At 56.8% G+C, this 14345-nt stretch overlaps 1 protein-coding gene across 2 annotated transcripts in view; it reads right to left on the bottom strand.

Moving 5' to 3' along the window:
- CPNE5 (copine 5) overlaps nt 1-14345 on the bottom strand; it is a 64943-nt gene that overhangs the window by 12525 nt on the left and 38073 nt on the right. For both annotated transcript variants that reach the window (XM_036493838.2, XM_004590325.2), the window contains 4 exons: nt 13110-13213; nt 9389-9493; nt 3462-3503; nt 1632-1707 (listed from right to left, as the gene is read on the bottom strand). In XM_036493838.2, the coding sequence (XP_036349731.1) occupies nt 1632-1707; nt 3462-3503; nt 9389-9493; nt 13110-13213 (327 nt within the window). The remainder of the gene's footprint in view (nt 1-1631; nt 1708-3461; nt 3504-9388; nt 9494-13109; nt 13214-14345) is intronic.

Here is a 14345-nt window from a genome sequence, read left to right as displayed (position 1 = left end):
ATGCCCTGTGTGGTGTCAAGAGTCCTGCGCTCCCCTCCCCGACACCCCGCCTCTTCAGTACCGCACGGGGGCCCAGCGCCCTCTAGAGGCCATCCTAGAAACCCCGGCACCCTGCTAAGCCACCTCCTTTGCTGGTAGGGGAGCCAGCCCCCAGGCCCCCCAGCACAGATCCCTCCAGGGCCTGCCACCTGATTCAGCAGTGATGGAATCATCATCCAGCCCCGCGGGGACCTCAGGTCTTTAAGGGGGTTGCCTAGCATCGCCACAATCTACCACAGCCACAGGGGCAGAAGGAGTGCTGGGTGAGTGCGTACTAGGTATGCAGGTCATCAAAGCAAGGCTGCAACGACAGTGGATCCCAACCGGGACAAGCGGACAGACTGCAAAGAACAGAATCCAGCTAATGTTTCCTGCCTTAGCCCATCCCCTCCCCAAACTGGCCCCAGGGCTTTGTGCCAGTCCCTTTGGAAACCCAACTACATCATAGCTGACCCCTCCACTCCCTAGAAACCACCCCTCCACACACACACACAAAGGCAGCCAGAAAGGTGAGGATTTAACTTCCCTGCACTGGTGGAGGCTGAGGCACAGGCAGTCCCTCCCTACGTAGATGTGGGAAAACAAAGCAATTTGCTGGGCCAGCAATTCTCCCGCGCCCACCTTCACAAGAGCCCCCGGTCAGTGTCACTCGAGATGAGGAAGGGGGATCATGCACCTACTTGGCTGTGGCGGTGCCCTGGCCAGCTGGGGAGGCAGCAGGGAGGGCTGGCACTTGTCCTGCCCTCAGGAGTCAGGGTACAGCACAAGCAGGGCCAGGCAGCGAAGGGAGCTCAGCTGCAGGTGAAGCTGGAGTTGGCTCCTAGCGTGCAGACAGGGCATGTGGTAGGGTGGTGGGGAGTGGTCAGAGAAGGGCAACAGATGCCAGCGGTGGCCCTGGGCTGGGTGGGGCCCCATTTACTGCTGGCACTCTCAGTGTTGGTGCAGGGACTTAGCCAAGGTCAAGGCAGGAACTGAAGTAGCTCGAGGGACCATGAGCATTGGCTGTGAACTGTGATGCCCACAGCTCAGGGCAAGGGCTGGGAGGGCATGTGGGCTGGGGAGGGCATGTGGGGTGGGAAGGCACACACTAGCAGGTGGAAATGGTCCCTGAGAAGTCAGTGTTGTTCTCCCAGATGCAATGGCCTTCCCCATGGCTCTCCAGCCCAGGCCAGGCCAGTGGAAACATCCCGGCCCCTGATCTTGAACTCCTTCCTAGAAAATGTGATAGTCAGCTCCTGAAACTTCCGACTGGAGGCAGGGGGCCGTCTCAAACTCTGGACTTCAAGGCTTACACCTGCCTACCCTCACCCTGTTGGAAGTCCTCTCGTGTGTGTGTGTATACACACATGCATGTGTGGCATGTCTATAACCCAATGACTGGGAGACAGGCCAGTCGGGGTAGTTTGCCTCTTCTGAAGTGAACTTAAACTGATCAAACGTAACCATATGATTCACAACCAATTTCTCACACTGCTAGTGACAAAATGCAATAATAGTATCTGCCTCTCAGGAGGACATCCTAAGCCCCCAACCCCCTACCCAGCATAAACTGTAGCCCTCTATGTCCAGGAGCTGCCCAGCGCCTGCCTCACCTCATAGATGTTGAACTGGCTCTGCCCACGGGCCAGCTCCCGGTAGCTCGTGGTGAACTCCCCAATGAAGTCATGGCTGCAAGGCAAGAAAGTGGCTGAGACCCCGAGGCCTAGGCTCCCCAACACCCCTGCCCCTGGCTCCCAGGTCTGTCTAGGCACTTCACTCCAGCCGCCCCTGCCAGCAGAGAGGTGGGTCCCTGGGAAGAATGCGCAGGCCCAGCCTGGGAGGAACAGAATTCACCTCTATTTGGATTCTTGTTCAAAGAAATTTGCAGTTAGAGGTACTGAGAGGAGGGTAACAAGAATGATTTGAAAAGAAAATGAGTACTGGATTCTATTCAGGAATGATTGTTTGGTGCCAGGTGTGGTCATGGCATTTGTGGTTGTGTGGAAAAATGCTCTTATTTTTCAGACATTTCCAATGGGATATTTAGAAGTAAAAATGCCACAATGTACTTTACTTTCACTGACTTTAGCAACACAGAGAGAAAGCAAATATGGCAAAATGTGATAACTGTTAAACTGGAAGAATCAGATAATGAGCTAAAAGGTGGTCCTGAAACTCCTTTTCTGTATGTTTGACATTTTTCCAGTATGTTTTCAAAAGACAATTAAAGGGCCACCACCTGTGGCACAGGCATCTCACATAGTTGCCGGTTCAAGTACCATCTGTTTCACTTCCGATCCAGTGCCCTGCTAATGTGTGTAGGAAAAGCAGCAGAAGCTGGCCCGAGGGCTTGGGTCCCTGCACCCCCATGGGAGACATAGATGAGGCTCTTGGTGAGTCCAGCCACTTGGGGACTGAACCAGCAGATGGGAAATCTGTCTCTTCCCCTGCCCCCACCCCTCTTCGTAACTCTGACTTTCAAAGAGAGAGGAATAAGAATAAAGAGACAATCAGAGCTGTGTCCCATCAGGCAACTAGCGGGGTGTCCCGCCTTAGGGAGTAGGTCTGAGTTAAGTGCAGCAAGCCCTGGCCACAGCAGGACTCCTACTGATTGTGTAATTGGCCCCTTCACTTTCACTGTCCCTGTTAGAGGGCAGTGGTCCTCGCTGGCCTTGGTGTTCAGGTGGGGCATCCTGGAGGTGGGCATCCTCCTTGGCCCTGCATGCACCCACACTCTTTTGAGTATGTGTTTGTAGCTCTTGGCATGTTGACTACAACAGCCTTGCCAGGGTCCAGTGGCAGCTGCTGGCTATCCCCTGTTGACCTGGAAGAAAATACTGCAGGTGAAGGACCAGGGCAGAAGCCAGCTCTGCTAGCTGTAAGGCCATTCAAGAGCAGAGGGAGGGGCTGGGGCAGGTAGAGTAGGTCCTGGCGCCCCTGGAGCAGGCCTTGGGGTAAGACAAGCTCCTGGGAGAGCACACAGGTGAGCCAGGGCCAGCTGCCCACCCTACTGACTCAGGAAGGACTCCTCAGTGGTGCCACAGTATGGGTGACCAGTCAGGACAACAGGTCTGGATGGGCTCCAGCGAACAGCAGGATCCAAAAGGGCTCGGGTTGAGACTCCAGGAGGCCTGCTCCACTGGCCCAGTCATATGGATGGGCTCTGTCCCCACCCTAAGCCCCCCACCCTCCAGGGACGGCCTTGCACCAGCCAGGCACAGCCTCCAGAGGCCCTGCCTCAGCCCCTGGCCCCACCCTCATTCTCTGATAGAAGACCCCCTCAGCCCATAGTCCCAACCTTGCACGATGACGGACAGCAGGAAGCCCCAAGGGTTTATCCCCTGTGCTCCCCCAGACCCCAGACTCAGCTCCTCCCCAGGGGAGGCCGAGCACCTTGCAGCTCCTGCACGCACGTGGCATCATCTCACCTCTCACCCGCTTACCTGCCATCTCGGTCCCAGTCGTACACCTCCACCTTGATGGTCCTGCAAGACAAAAAGCCCTGGGTGGGACCAAACCAGGGCTGTGTCTCCTGCTCTGGGTACCTGGAGAAGCCAGGACATCCTTCCCATTCCAGCTGGCAGCACAAGAAACAAACAAACCCTGGGAGCCTTTTAGCAGAGGTTTGACGGGAAGGAGGCAACCCCTGCAAACTGGGCGGGTGCTTCCAGGAGTATGGGGAGAGGGAGGCGCTCAGACATCCGTTCAGTCCCCCACCCCCTGCATGTCTCCCCCCCCACCATCTCTTGGCCACCCCAGTGGGGTGAAAATGCTGTGTGACCACTGGGGTGCCACAGGACCGTGGGCGTGTGGCTCTCCAAGGGTCTCGGGGCTAAGCAGCGAGAGTGCTTGGTGGGACCACAGATTGGAGGGACTGGCCCTGAACAGCAGGGTTGGGACCGGGGACAGGAGGGCCTAGTGGAGACATCTGGCTGTGCCTGTCCACGCCTGCGACTGGCTCCTGAGTGAGGGTGTAATTAGCTTCGCTTTTTAGCCTAGCTGCTTTAATTAGTTTGTTTTGACTTCTATGCATGGGGCTGGGCTCCCAGAACCCATTTTATTTTTAGCCCCGTTCCCATGGCAACAGGCTAACGGACCAGGCTGCATGGAGGGCGCTAAGGCTGCTGGTTAACCCTCAGCGCTGGCTGCTCCAGTCTTGGGGGATGCCCAGGGATGAGAGCTACCAGGGCCTCAGGACAGGGTTGAAATCTGGCGAGCGGGGAGAGGCTGAGGGAGCCGGTACACCAGCCTTCAGCTCTACCTGGTGCCCTGTCTCATATGAACAACGCAGGGTCTGGCCCTGGCTGCCGCCCATCTCCACGTCTGCCAGGAGGTGGCCTGGGGGCTTCGCGGCTGCCAGCAGGAGGCGCTATCTCACTTCCGATGAGCCTCCCCCAGAGAGGTGGGCAAGGGACAGCTGCAAACCACATCTCTGGGGAGTGAAGGTGTGACTGGCAGGTGTACAGAGGAAACCACAACTCCTGAGAAGCCAGCGGCACAGGTGCCCATGACTTTCAGGGATCCTTACTCCTCGAGGAAACAAAAGCTATGTCTCTCTAGGGAAAATGTGCAGATGGATAGTCCTGGCTCGGACATTGGCCGCACAGGTACCTGCTGCCACCCTGAGCCATGCACCCTCATGTTAAAGGAGGGATAACAAGGGCTGGCACAGCGGCTACCAAGACAGATGAGCAAGATCCCCCTTACACCTGGAGGCGTGGTACATTCTCACCACGATGTCCCTGGGCCACACTCAGGTTTTGAAGTGAAATGCGCTTAAACCAGAGGGCACAGGTCCCTTGCCTGGGAACCTAGGCTCAGCAATTCCCTGTTCCCACACAAACCATCCTACCTGTGACCTCACTGGCACCTCTAAGCCTGGCTACCTGGTAGGGTTGCTGCTGAGGGATCCCCCTCCCCCAGCCCTGGGGATTTGTTCAGAGTCACAAAGCTTGGGAACCTGTGAGCCAGAACAAGCCCACAGCCCTGCCCTCCCAGGCCGGGCCTCCTGCCACTGCCCCCCACCTCCCAAACCAGGGTTGATGTCTCCTAGCCTCCACGTGGGGGCGGAGACCTTCACAGACGCTAGTGACAGGCACCTCTCCTCCATCACTGGCACTGGCTTCTCAGGTGACAACATAGTGACAGCTCAGAGTCTGCAGAAGGACCCCTGGCTTGGGGATAGCCCTGTGATAGCCACGTCGTCGCTGCCTTCCACGTGTGGAGGGCCACCGCGACAGGGCAAGAGCAACTCTGAACATCTGATTTCACTGATTTCGACTGATTCCCATGTGCAGGCAGAGCCCAGCCTTCCCTGGGTGAGACCCTGCCTGCTGCACTGGGGGATCTTCCAGGGAGCCCTGGCCATGCTGATGACCCCTGTGCCCATCCCAGAGGTCCAACTGGGTGGGAGAATCAATGAGGCAGTGGACATGGGGGGGTCAGACTGACACAGTGGCTGTGACCCCCCGTTCTGAGCAGGATGTAGTGTTGGGGGAGAGGGGCAGTGGTGCCCCAAAGCTAGCGGGCCCCAGCCGGGAGCCAGACTGACAGCTCCATTTATAACCACCCAGGCTGACAGCTCCATTTATGACCCCCCTTGCTGCCCCAGCTCCTTCCAGGCACCACCTGCGACCTGTAGGCCTTGGCTCTCAATCTTTGTATCCAGTCCCCATGGAGCCTGATGGCAGGCTGTCATTTCTGAGGACAGTACCCAAGGGTTCTGGTGTGGGAGACAAGGGAATGGGCCCCTGCAGCCCACAAAAGGAACATCTTGTTTGGCATGAAAAGACCCAGGACACAGAGCCTCAACCTGGGAAGGGTACAAGCAGCTCTGGGGTACACCATGGGGTGTAAGCTCAGCCTTTCTGGGTACAGGCAGCAAGGCCCTTAACTCCTGGAAGCTTCTCAGAGTTCACTGGGGGCATGTCACACCCAGGCAGCAGCCCTGCAAGTAAAAGCCGTGGCTCTCAGCCTGTCACTATCTTTAAATCTACTCACCAAGTTAGCCCAGCCGGACAAATTACCGTGTTCTCATCCTGCTTTACCTCACAGGAGGGCAGGACTAGCTCAGACCCTGGCACTTCTTCCTCTGACTATAATTCTATTTAGCTACACTTCCCCTTGCCCCCCACCCTCATATGGAGTGGAGACCCAGTAAAGGCAGAGGGCTGGCCTGGAAGTGACTTCTTCAGAAGGGAAATGTACCTTCTTGTTATGGCTAGTGACATCAACTGACCATCCATTTCCCACCCTCTAGAGCCATTCATAAGGTACAGTAATGCACTGGGATTAGTCGGAACATGTCCTAAATACTAGTAATTTACATAATGCTAATTGAGTCCCTCCCTCAGCAAAGCTGCTGACCAATCACTGATTGGGAGCCTGCCCTGCTGCTTCAATTCTCCCTCTCCTGGGTCCCCTCCTTCCTCTTGAACAAAATCCTTGTCCTGCCTGCTCCTAACCTGTGGCATCCTCCATGAGGCCCTGGGCAGCTGGCCTCTGCCATCCCCTCCCCTGCAGACCCCCAGATCCTACCCCTGCCCCTTCAGTTGGCCCACAGCCACCCCATGCTCCCTTTGTCCTCTTCCTCCTTTCCTTTTAACAGCAGCAGCTCCTTTTCAAATTTTTGAAATTTAAGGATAACGATGCTGGGGCCAGCATGGTGGTACAGCAAGGTAAACTGCTGCTTGTGATGCCAACATCTACTCTTGGTGCACTGGTTCGAATCCCAGCTGCTCCACTTCTGTTCTAGCTCCCTCCTATTATGCCTAACAGGACAGCAGAAAATGTCCCACTGCCACTCACATGGGAGACCAGGATGGAGTTCCTGGCTCCCTGGCCTCGCCCAGAGAGTGAACCAGCAGATGAACAATGTTTCTCTATGTGTCTTGCCTGCCCTCTGTATAACAATTCTGCCTTTCAAATAGGTTAAGTCTTTGGGGGGAAAAAAAAAGATGGTGTTTTGTAGATGGATGGCCTGTAAGCTGTGAAGGAAAACCCTGGAATGCAGAGCCACATCCATGGGACCCTGTCAGGGTCATATTACTCTCCATTTCTCCCGCCCCATGGGCCCCACGACTCCTGCAGCCTCATCCACGGGCAAGCATCAAGCTCCTTTGAGTCTTCCTGACTGCTCTTCCCTCTCCCTTTGGCCATGCAGTGTGCCGAAGTCCTAGCCCTACTCCCACTGTTGCCACCAGCAAGCCCGAGGTAGGGTGAGGACTCTGTTTCCTTCCTGGTAAGGTGTGGCACCTTTTAGTGCTGCCTCCCAAAGAGGAGCTACCTGCTTGCGGGGGTTGGGGGATGGAGCCCAGGGCCTGCCATGGAAGTGCCACTGGGGATCTCACAATCATGGCAGCCTGTGTCTCCACGCTGGCCTGTGAGCCGCCGGCGGCGAGACTTGGCACTCTCCATGCAATGTGTGGCTGGCTGCCTGGCTTGGACGCTGTGACTGCTGGGTGAAGCCGAGCGTGCTTTGTGAGGCTGCCAGAGGCTCTGAGAGAGAGAAGAGAGGGATGGTGGCCTTGTTTTCCTGTGCTGGGGCCACGCCCGCCTGCCCTGGGGGCCTCGGAGTGCTGGCACCTCCTAAGAGACTGCTGGGCACGTGGCTCACGCTGGGACTAGGGCAGCCGGTGTGACATGCCTGGTCCCTATGATTAACCGGGCTGTCAGTCACGTCACAGACTATCTGTGTCTGGGTCTGCAGAAAGGCCCGAGCTGCCACCAGCCTGGAGGGACCTGAGGCTGGCACTCAGCCTGGGAGGGGGAGACAGGTGGGAGCCTGCCTGGTCTGCCTTCTCACACAGTACAGTGTGTACCCGCTCAGTGGCCCAGCAGGCACACCAAAGTTCTGAATCTTGCTGTCCCTCTCCTTCCCTGGCAAAATTGGGTTCTGGGCTCTTGAGAGCCCTTCCTTGGCAGGAGAGGAGGAGGGGTCATCTGGTCACCCGACAGCATCAGGGTAGCTGTGCCAGGGCCTCCCATTCTTTCCACCACACAAAATTTTAACCATCACACGCTCCCATCCACCACCCAAACTCCTCACTTCCTCTCCATCCCAACTATTCCTCCTGAGCCCCTGCCTGCAGGTGCCCCATCTCCCTGAGCTCCCAGCCTTTCCTTGTCTCCTCCCATCCCCCACTGACTGCAGAAGCTCCAGGACCCCCAGGACATGTGACAGGGGTCCAGTGCGGTGCCAGTGCGTGTCCCCAGCCTTCTCATGCACAGTTACTGAGCTATGCAAATCTGCACACACACCTGGCCACCTGAGCTTTCAGGAGACGGAATCCAGGGCTGGACCTGCACAGGTGTATGCTGATCACCTGTGCGACAAACTGTGGCTGCTCTGACCCAGCCAAGAGGCAGGGAAAGGAGTCCCTGCGAATGTTTCAGATCAGTACCTGATCTGGAGGGAAAGAGGCACCCCTCCACCCCACTGCCCACACAGAGTTTCTGGATGGTGCTGCCCTGGAGTCTCCCCGCCACCCCCAGCTTCCCCAGCTGAACAGCAGCAGTCACCAGGAAAGCAGAATGCGTTCCCACGGCCCAACCCGCACCACGGGGCTCTCACGCAGCTCCACCCTCCCCTGGCCCTCCCCGCAGTGTGCAGATGCAGCTTTCTTTGCATGACTTCTGGATGAATGTCCCCCAGGGGCGCGTGGGCTTGTGTGGTGGGGTGCAGGGTGGAGACTGCGCTCTGCTCTTGCTGACTTCCCAGCTTCCCTGCGCAATGCACACAGCAGGGGCCTGCAGACACACGCTCTTGCACAGAGCGCTGCGTTGTGTGGCTTGTGCATGCCTACTCATGCAGCGTGTGTTACAGAAGCCTGAGAGCAACCCCACCAGGTGGACAGTGTGAATGTCCACTTTGCAGATTAGCAAACTGAGGGTCAGATAGGCCAGAGCTTACCCAGGCTCATGGGCCTCTCTGGTCATAGGGCCAAACTACAGTCATGATAACAGCTAACACATGTTAGTAATAACAGTGTAGGGATCAGAAAGCACAGCCCCTCAACCCTCCTGGCTGGGAATGGGGCCAGCAGGAATGAGGCCCAGGACCCTGACTCCCAGAATTCCCCGGGCTGGGCCAGGAGCTACAGCTGTCCCATACCTCTCCAAACCTCCTCTGGTGGCCATGAAAGACAAGGTGCTGAGCCCAGGCCTGGGCACAGGGACAATGGTTGGTTTCCCTGGAATGCCAGATACTTCCTGTACCTCAAGCTTTGAGATTTTCCCATGCACAGGAGGGGGTGCCAGTCAGGACAGGGTGGGGTGTGTGACTATGGTCAGTGCCACAGTCCTAGGAGGCCCCTGCACACTTGCCAGCAGGACTGGATCCTGCCCGGAGGGAGGATAGGCATGCTCTCACCGATCGTAGTCCCCGTTGCAGAGCGCTCTCACAGGAATGGAGAAGGTCTGCCAGACTGGGTTGAGAGTGTTCTTCATGACCTCAGTCTTGTGGCAGATGGTGAACCTGGCAGAGACAGAGACAGGGAAAGGCTGGCAAGTACGAACCCCAGGCAGGCAGCCCCCCAGAGCAGCAGAGCAGCCAGCTGGTGACCCCAAGGCCGTGAGCTGTGGACTGAATCCTGGAGACCACACTGCAGGAGGCGGCTGAGATCTGGGCAGGCAGGGCAGACATGTTTCAGGAAAGGGTCAAGAGCTCTGGGTCCTGGCTCCCGCTCTGGGTTCACTGGCCATGTCTTTGTGCTGGCCTTTCCTGTCTGGGTTTCTGTTCCCTGCCCCGTCAGCCTCCCTCCTAGTTTCCAGCTGAAAAGCATGGATGATGCTGGACATGCATGTATCCCTGGGATCGCAGGGGAAGCTGGGTGTCCAGGTGGGCTGCCCTCTGTCAGTCCAACAAGTGTGTCTCCCTTTTCTCCATCTTCACACTCACCTTTGTCATCTTGGAGTCAAACGCCACCCCCATGAAGCCCTCCCTGACCTACTAGGTACCCGCACTCTGGTGACTGCTACCTCTGTCTCCTTTCACTTCCTTTCTTTTTTCATTTATCACCAGCTAGCATTTCGACAAGGGCCAGCTTTCCCCAGTTTATTCTGTTTGTGATCTGTCTCTTGCGGACACATTCCCCAGGAACAAGGATTTGTCTCTTTTGGTCACAGGTGTCCCCGCAGGGCCACCACGATGCTTGCCACTTAGCTGTTTTCCAATCTTCTTAAAAAGGTGAGCCAATAAATAAATGAATTTCCATCGGCATTGTAATCCAAGAGGATTAAATCACTAAGACCCACCCTTTCCAGCCTGGATCCATGACCTTCCTTTTGCAAACTAAAAAGTACCAAATGCTTGTCCCCGCTGGGCTGCCATGCGGTGTGCCTGCCCACTCCCACCCTTGCCGCCTGGATGGGCAGCTGACGGCAGAGCTGGGCTGGGGGCGGGGGTTTCTCCCTGACATGTGCCAGCACCCACCTCAGCTACACCCCAACTTGCAAAGGCCACAGGGTGAGTGCCTGGGCTCTGCCTGTGCCCACACAGACTATGCCGCTGCCTCGCAGGCAGACTTCAAGTCAAAATGTCACTCCTGTCACTGTGGCTCAGCGTTCCTCTTCTCTGCTCCTTCTCACCCACCCGCTGGGGTGTGGAGAGACACGTGGGAGACCTCCCTCCACACACCAGAGCTATGATCCAGGACAGCAATGGGCATGGGGCAGCAGCTGCCAGGACTTGAGACAGGCTGGCAGGGTTGGAAGGGAGATTAGGGGCCTGGGTGGTAACAGTGGGGAGGAGAGGGTTATGCAGAAGTCGGTAGCCATCATTCTAGAAAGAAAGTTCTACTGGATTAGAGATTTGTTAAACACCACTCCACTCCTACCTAGCAGCACTGGGCGAGCCTACCTGGCAGCACTGGGCGAGCCTTAGAGAGAGCTCATCTCTCCACAACACAGCCTGTCTCCAGCTGCTGCGCTCTGGGTATGCTTGCTTTCCCTGATGCCCTTTGCATGGCCCCACATGGCTGCAAATCTCCAGGTCTCCTCCTCCTCTCCCTGCTGGGGGTCTCCCTAAATCTTCCAGTCTCTCTCCTCAAAACCTCAGGGACCCCTGTTCTCCCTGTCCAGCCTCTGTCTCTTCACAAATGCCTGCCTCTAGGTTGCCTCTGGCCAGCAGCAAGCTTGCCCCTTAGAATGCCAGCCTGTGCTTCAAGGAAATCTGCCACTGGACAGGTGCTTGGCAGAGTGGCTACAAGGTTGTCTGGGATAGGTGTCTGCTGCCTCAGAGACCCTCCCAGCTCTGCTCTCCACTCCAATGCCCTGCATGCACAGCCTGAGGTCCTCAGGTGATGGCTCAAGTGCTTGGGTCCCTGCTCCTGACGTGGGAGAGTAGGCCAGAGCTCCAGGCTCCTGGCTTTGACCTGGCCCAGCCCTAGCTGCTGTAGGCATTTGGGTGTGAAACTGCAGATGGAAGGTCTCTCTCTCTCTCTCTTTCTCTCTCTGTTCCTTTCAAACAAAAGGAAAAGAGAGGAAGGAGTGATGAATAGATGAAGAAGGGAAGGGAAAGAAGGAGAGAGAACAATACAGATCTGTCCCCTAAATAAACTCAAGGCCTCCCCCCTCCAACCAGCTCCTTTGCTCTTTCAGTACGCTGGATTGTCATGGCTTTGCCACCAGGGAGGGGTCTACATTTTGGTGTAGGAGCCAGGTCTGTCCAGTGGAGTCTCTGTGCTATCCTTTTGGCCTTGCCCATGCCTCCCTTACCCACTCCCCACCTCACCCCCTGTATTTCCACAGCAAAGCTCGGTGCTAGCTTGGCTCGCGGCACCTCCCACCAGTTAGCACATCAGTCAGCAGCCTTTCCCTCTTCCCACCCCCTCCATCCACACCTCACCACCACAGGTGGGAACAATGATGTGCATGCCCCCATAGCTACACACCCCCTCCTGCTGTCCAGTTCCTTGGGTGCCTCTGGCCTGAGGCTGGCAGAGCCCACAGTAACCCTCCCCTCCCACCCTGGCAAGCCCTGGCCTGGGACACTCTGCGTCTCAGGCCCTCCCCTCCTCCACCGCAAGTCAAGTCCAAGGCAACCGAGATTATTTAAAGAAACACCAGCGAGACAAAGAATCCCTTTGTTACGCAAATGAGTACACCTAATTTCCCTTGTTTTGTGTGTTCAGGTTTAAAAATCAGTTTTCCCTGGAACTGAACATCCCTTCTCCCTGCCACCCCCTATCCCCTAACACATGCACACATGCACACCCCAGAATTTCCAAATCCATGTAAAGGCTTCCTGCCTCTGATGCACCTGCCGGGGCAGTCATCTCTCCAGCTGCCAATCATCCCTATCACAGCCCCACCCAAGTCCCCGCCACTGCCTCCTTCCCAGCCTGCTCCCCAGGCCCTTGTCCAGAATCTGCTCTTCAGTTAAAGCTCCCTGGCCCCATCCCCTCTCACTTCTGCAGCTTCTCAGACAGGCTGCAACAGCTGTCCCGGAACCCTGCTGTGGAACGAGACGGTGGAGAAGCATCATAGATGAAACCACAGGCCCAGAGAGGCTGTAGGACTGTCCAGGTTAAAACAGCAGATGGTGCGGGAGGGGCCCAGGCCCCCAAGCCCTCAGCCCAAAACATGTCTTTCTGTGTGTAGTAGGGACCCATGTGTGTCAGTGTGTGGTGGATGTATCCATCACACTGTGGGTGGCTTCCCGAATAGAGAGCAAGAAGTGAGGATGGAGCCTGAGGCAGGGTGTGGGCTGGGGGGTGGGGGGGCTCCAGCTCAGCAGCTCTGCGGGGACTGACTGACGAGCTGGGCAGAGGGGACAGGGCTTGCAGATAAGAGCGAGGATGTGTGCAGCAACAGACTGATGGACTGACGGAGTTGCTGCTAGGGGGTCCTTCGCCCCACTCCAGCCCTGTTTTAGCCCTGACATCAGCTCTGTTTTCACCAGTATGGAGGCTGCCCCACCTCCAACCGACTGGCCCCTTCTGTATACTTGGGGCGCTCCCCTGGAGCCTGCACTTCCAATCCCGAGCCCCTCAGCTCTTGTGAGCAGAAGGAGGTGGGCCCAAGCCACCCACTACTACCCACCCTGGTCGCAGAGAAGAGCATGCAGAAGGTGGGCGCTTGCAGCCACTCACGTGCCATCCTCATTGCTTCTGTAGAAGACCAGGAAGGGATCAGATTTCCCAAAGAAATCTTTCTTGTCCAGCTTATTGGCACAGAACTGCATTGTGGCTACATCCTGGAGGAAGGGATGAAGAACAAAGTGGGGTGAGGCAGGTGCAGGCAGGACCAGCCCAGGCTCCAGGCAACCAGGCGGCTCCCAGAAAACAGCCCTGGCCAGAAAGGGCAGTATCTCCACTCCCCCAACAGCAGTCAAGGGCCAGCTCCTGGGCTTGCTCACTGGGGGATCACTTTGGGAGGGCTCCCTTGCTGTTCCTCAAACTCCAGCATTAAAGACCAAAGGGCTGTGGCCAAGGCCCAGCCTGCAGTCAGAAGCCTAGAGCTTAAAGCAGCAGAAGCTGTAGCAGAGCTCGGCGTGGCTCATTGGCCTTAGCTGACCAGTCCCACAGTCCAGGAGTGCAGAGCCGCTCAGGTCCTGGTGAACCCTGAGGGGCCTGCTCTTATGGGGCCCCCAGACATGGCCAGCACGGTACAGGGCACTGGGCTGAGCCAACCCTGGGACCTCTTCCCCATTCTGGTCCCCAACTTCAAAATCTGCACGGAGACTCAGGTTCAAGGTTGTGCCCTGCCCACCCTGGGGCCTGCCCAGAAGTCATCTGGCACACGTCCCCTGGGGCAGGAGTGTGAGGTTAGTGACCCTGGGCCCTGACAGGCAGCTGCAAGTTCCTGTGAGTTAAGAGGCTGAGTCATGGTGGTAGGGGTGCAACGGGTAGGAACATGGCCACTGGGACCCTGTCCCTCACTAGCTGTGTGTCCTGGAGCAAGTCACTCTCTCCATGCTTGGCTCCCCCAACTGCAAAACAGCGGTAATGCTGGCCCCTGGCTCAGAGTCTGTGAGAGTAAAATGAGTTCACAGGAGTGCAGAGAACAGTGCAGGGCACAGCCAAGGGCTGCATGCCTGTGAGCCATTACTACTATTATTAATATTACTATTCTTATTATTTGGGCACTTCTATATGGCCTCTGTCCCTGCCCCACGCCTACCTCTGCCACCTGCCAGGTTTTCCCTCAAGGACACCTGACATAGCACAAGTGGCATCCCTCCCTTCACTCATCAACAAATATTTATAAGATCCTGTCTAGGCAGGATAGTTTCTGAGCTCAGTGCTCACATCCCTTGTCATGTTGAACCCTCAAACAACCCTGTGTGTGTGTGTGTCGGGGGTGGGGTGGGGTGGGCAGCACAGTAG

This window comes from Ochotona princeps, chromosome 1 (genome assembly GCF_030435755.1).
Source record: "Ochotona princeps isolate mOchPri1 chromosome 1, mOchPri1.hap1, whole genome shotgun sequence".
Taxonomy (NCBI): domain Eukaryota; kingdom Metazoa; phylum Chordata; class Mammalia; order Lagomorpha; family Ochotonidae; genus Ochotona; species Ochotona princeps.
The sequence above is the reverse complement of the archived record's forward strand: the minus strand, read 5'-3'. Positions and strand labels throughout refer to the sequence as shown.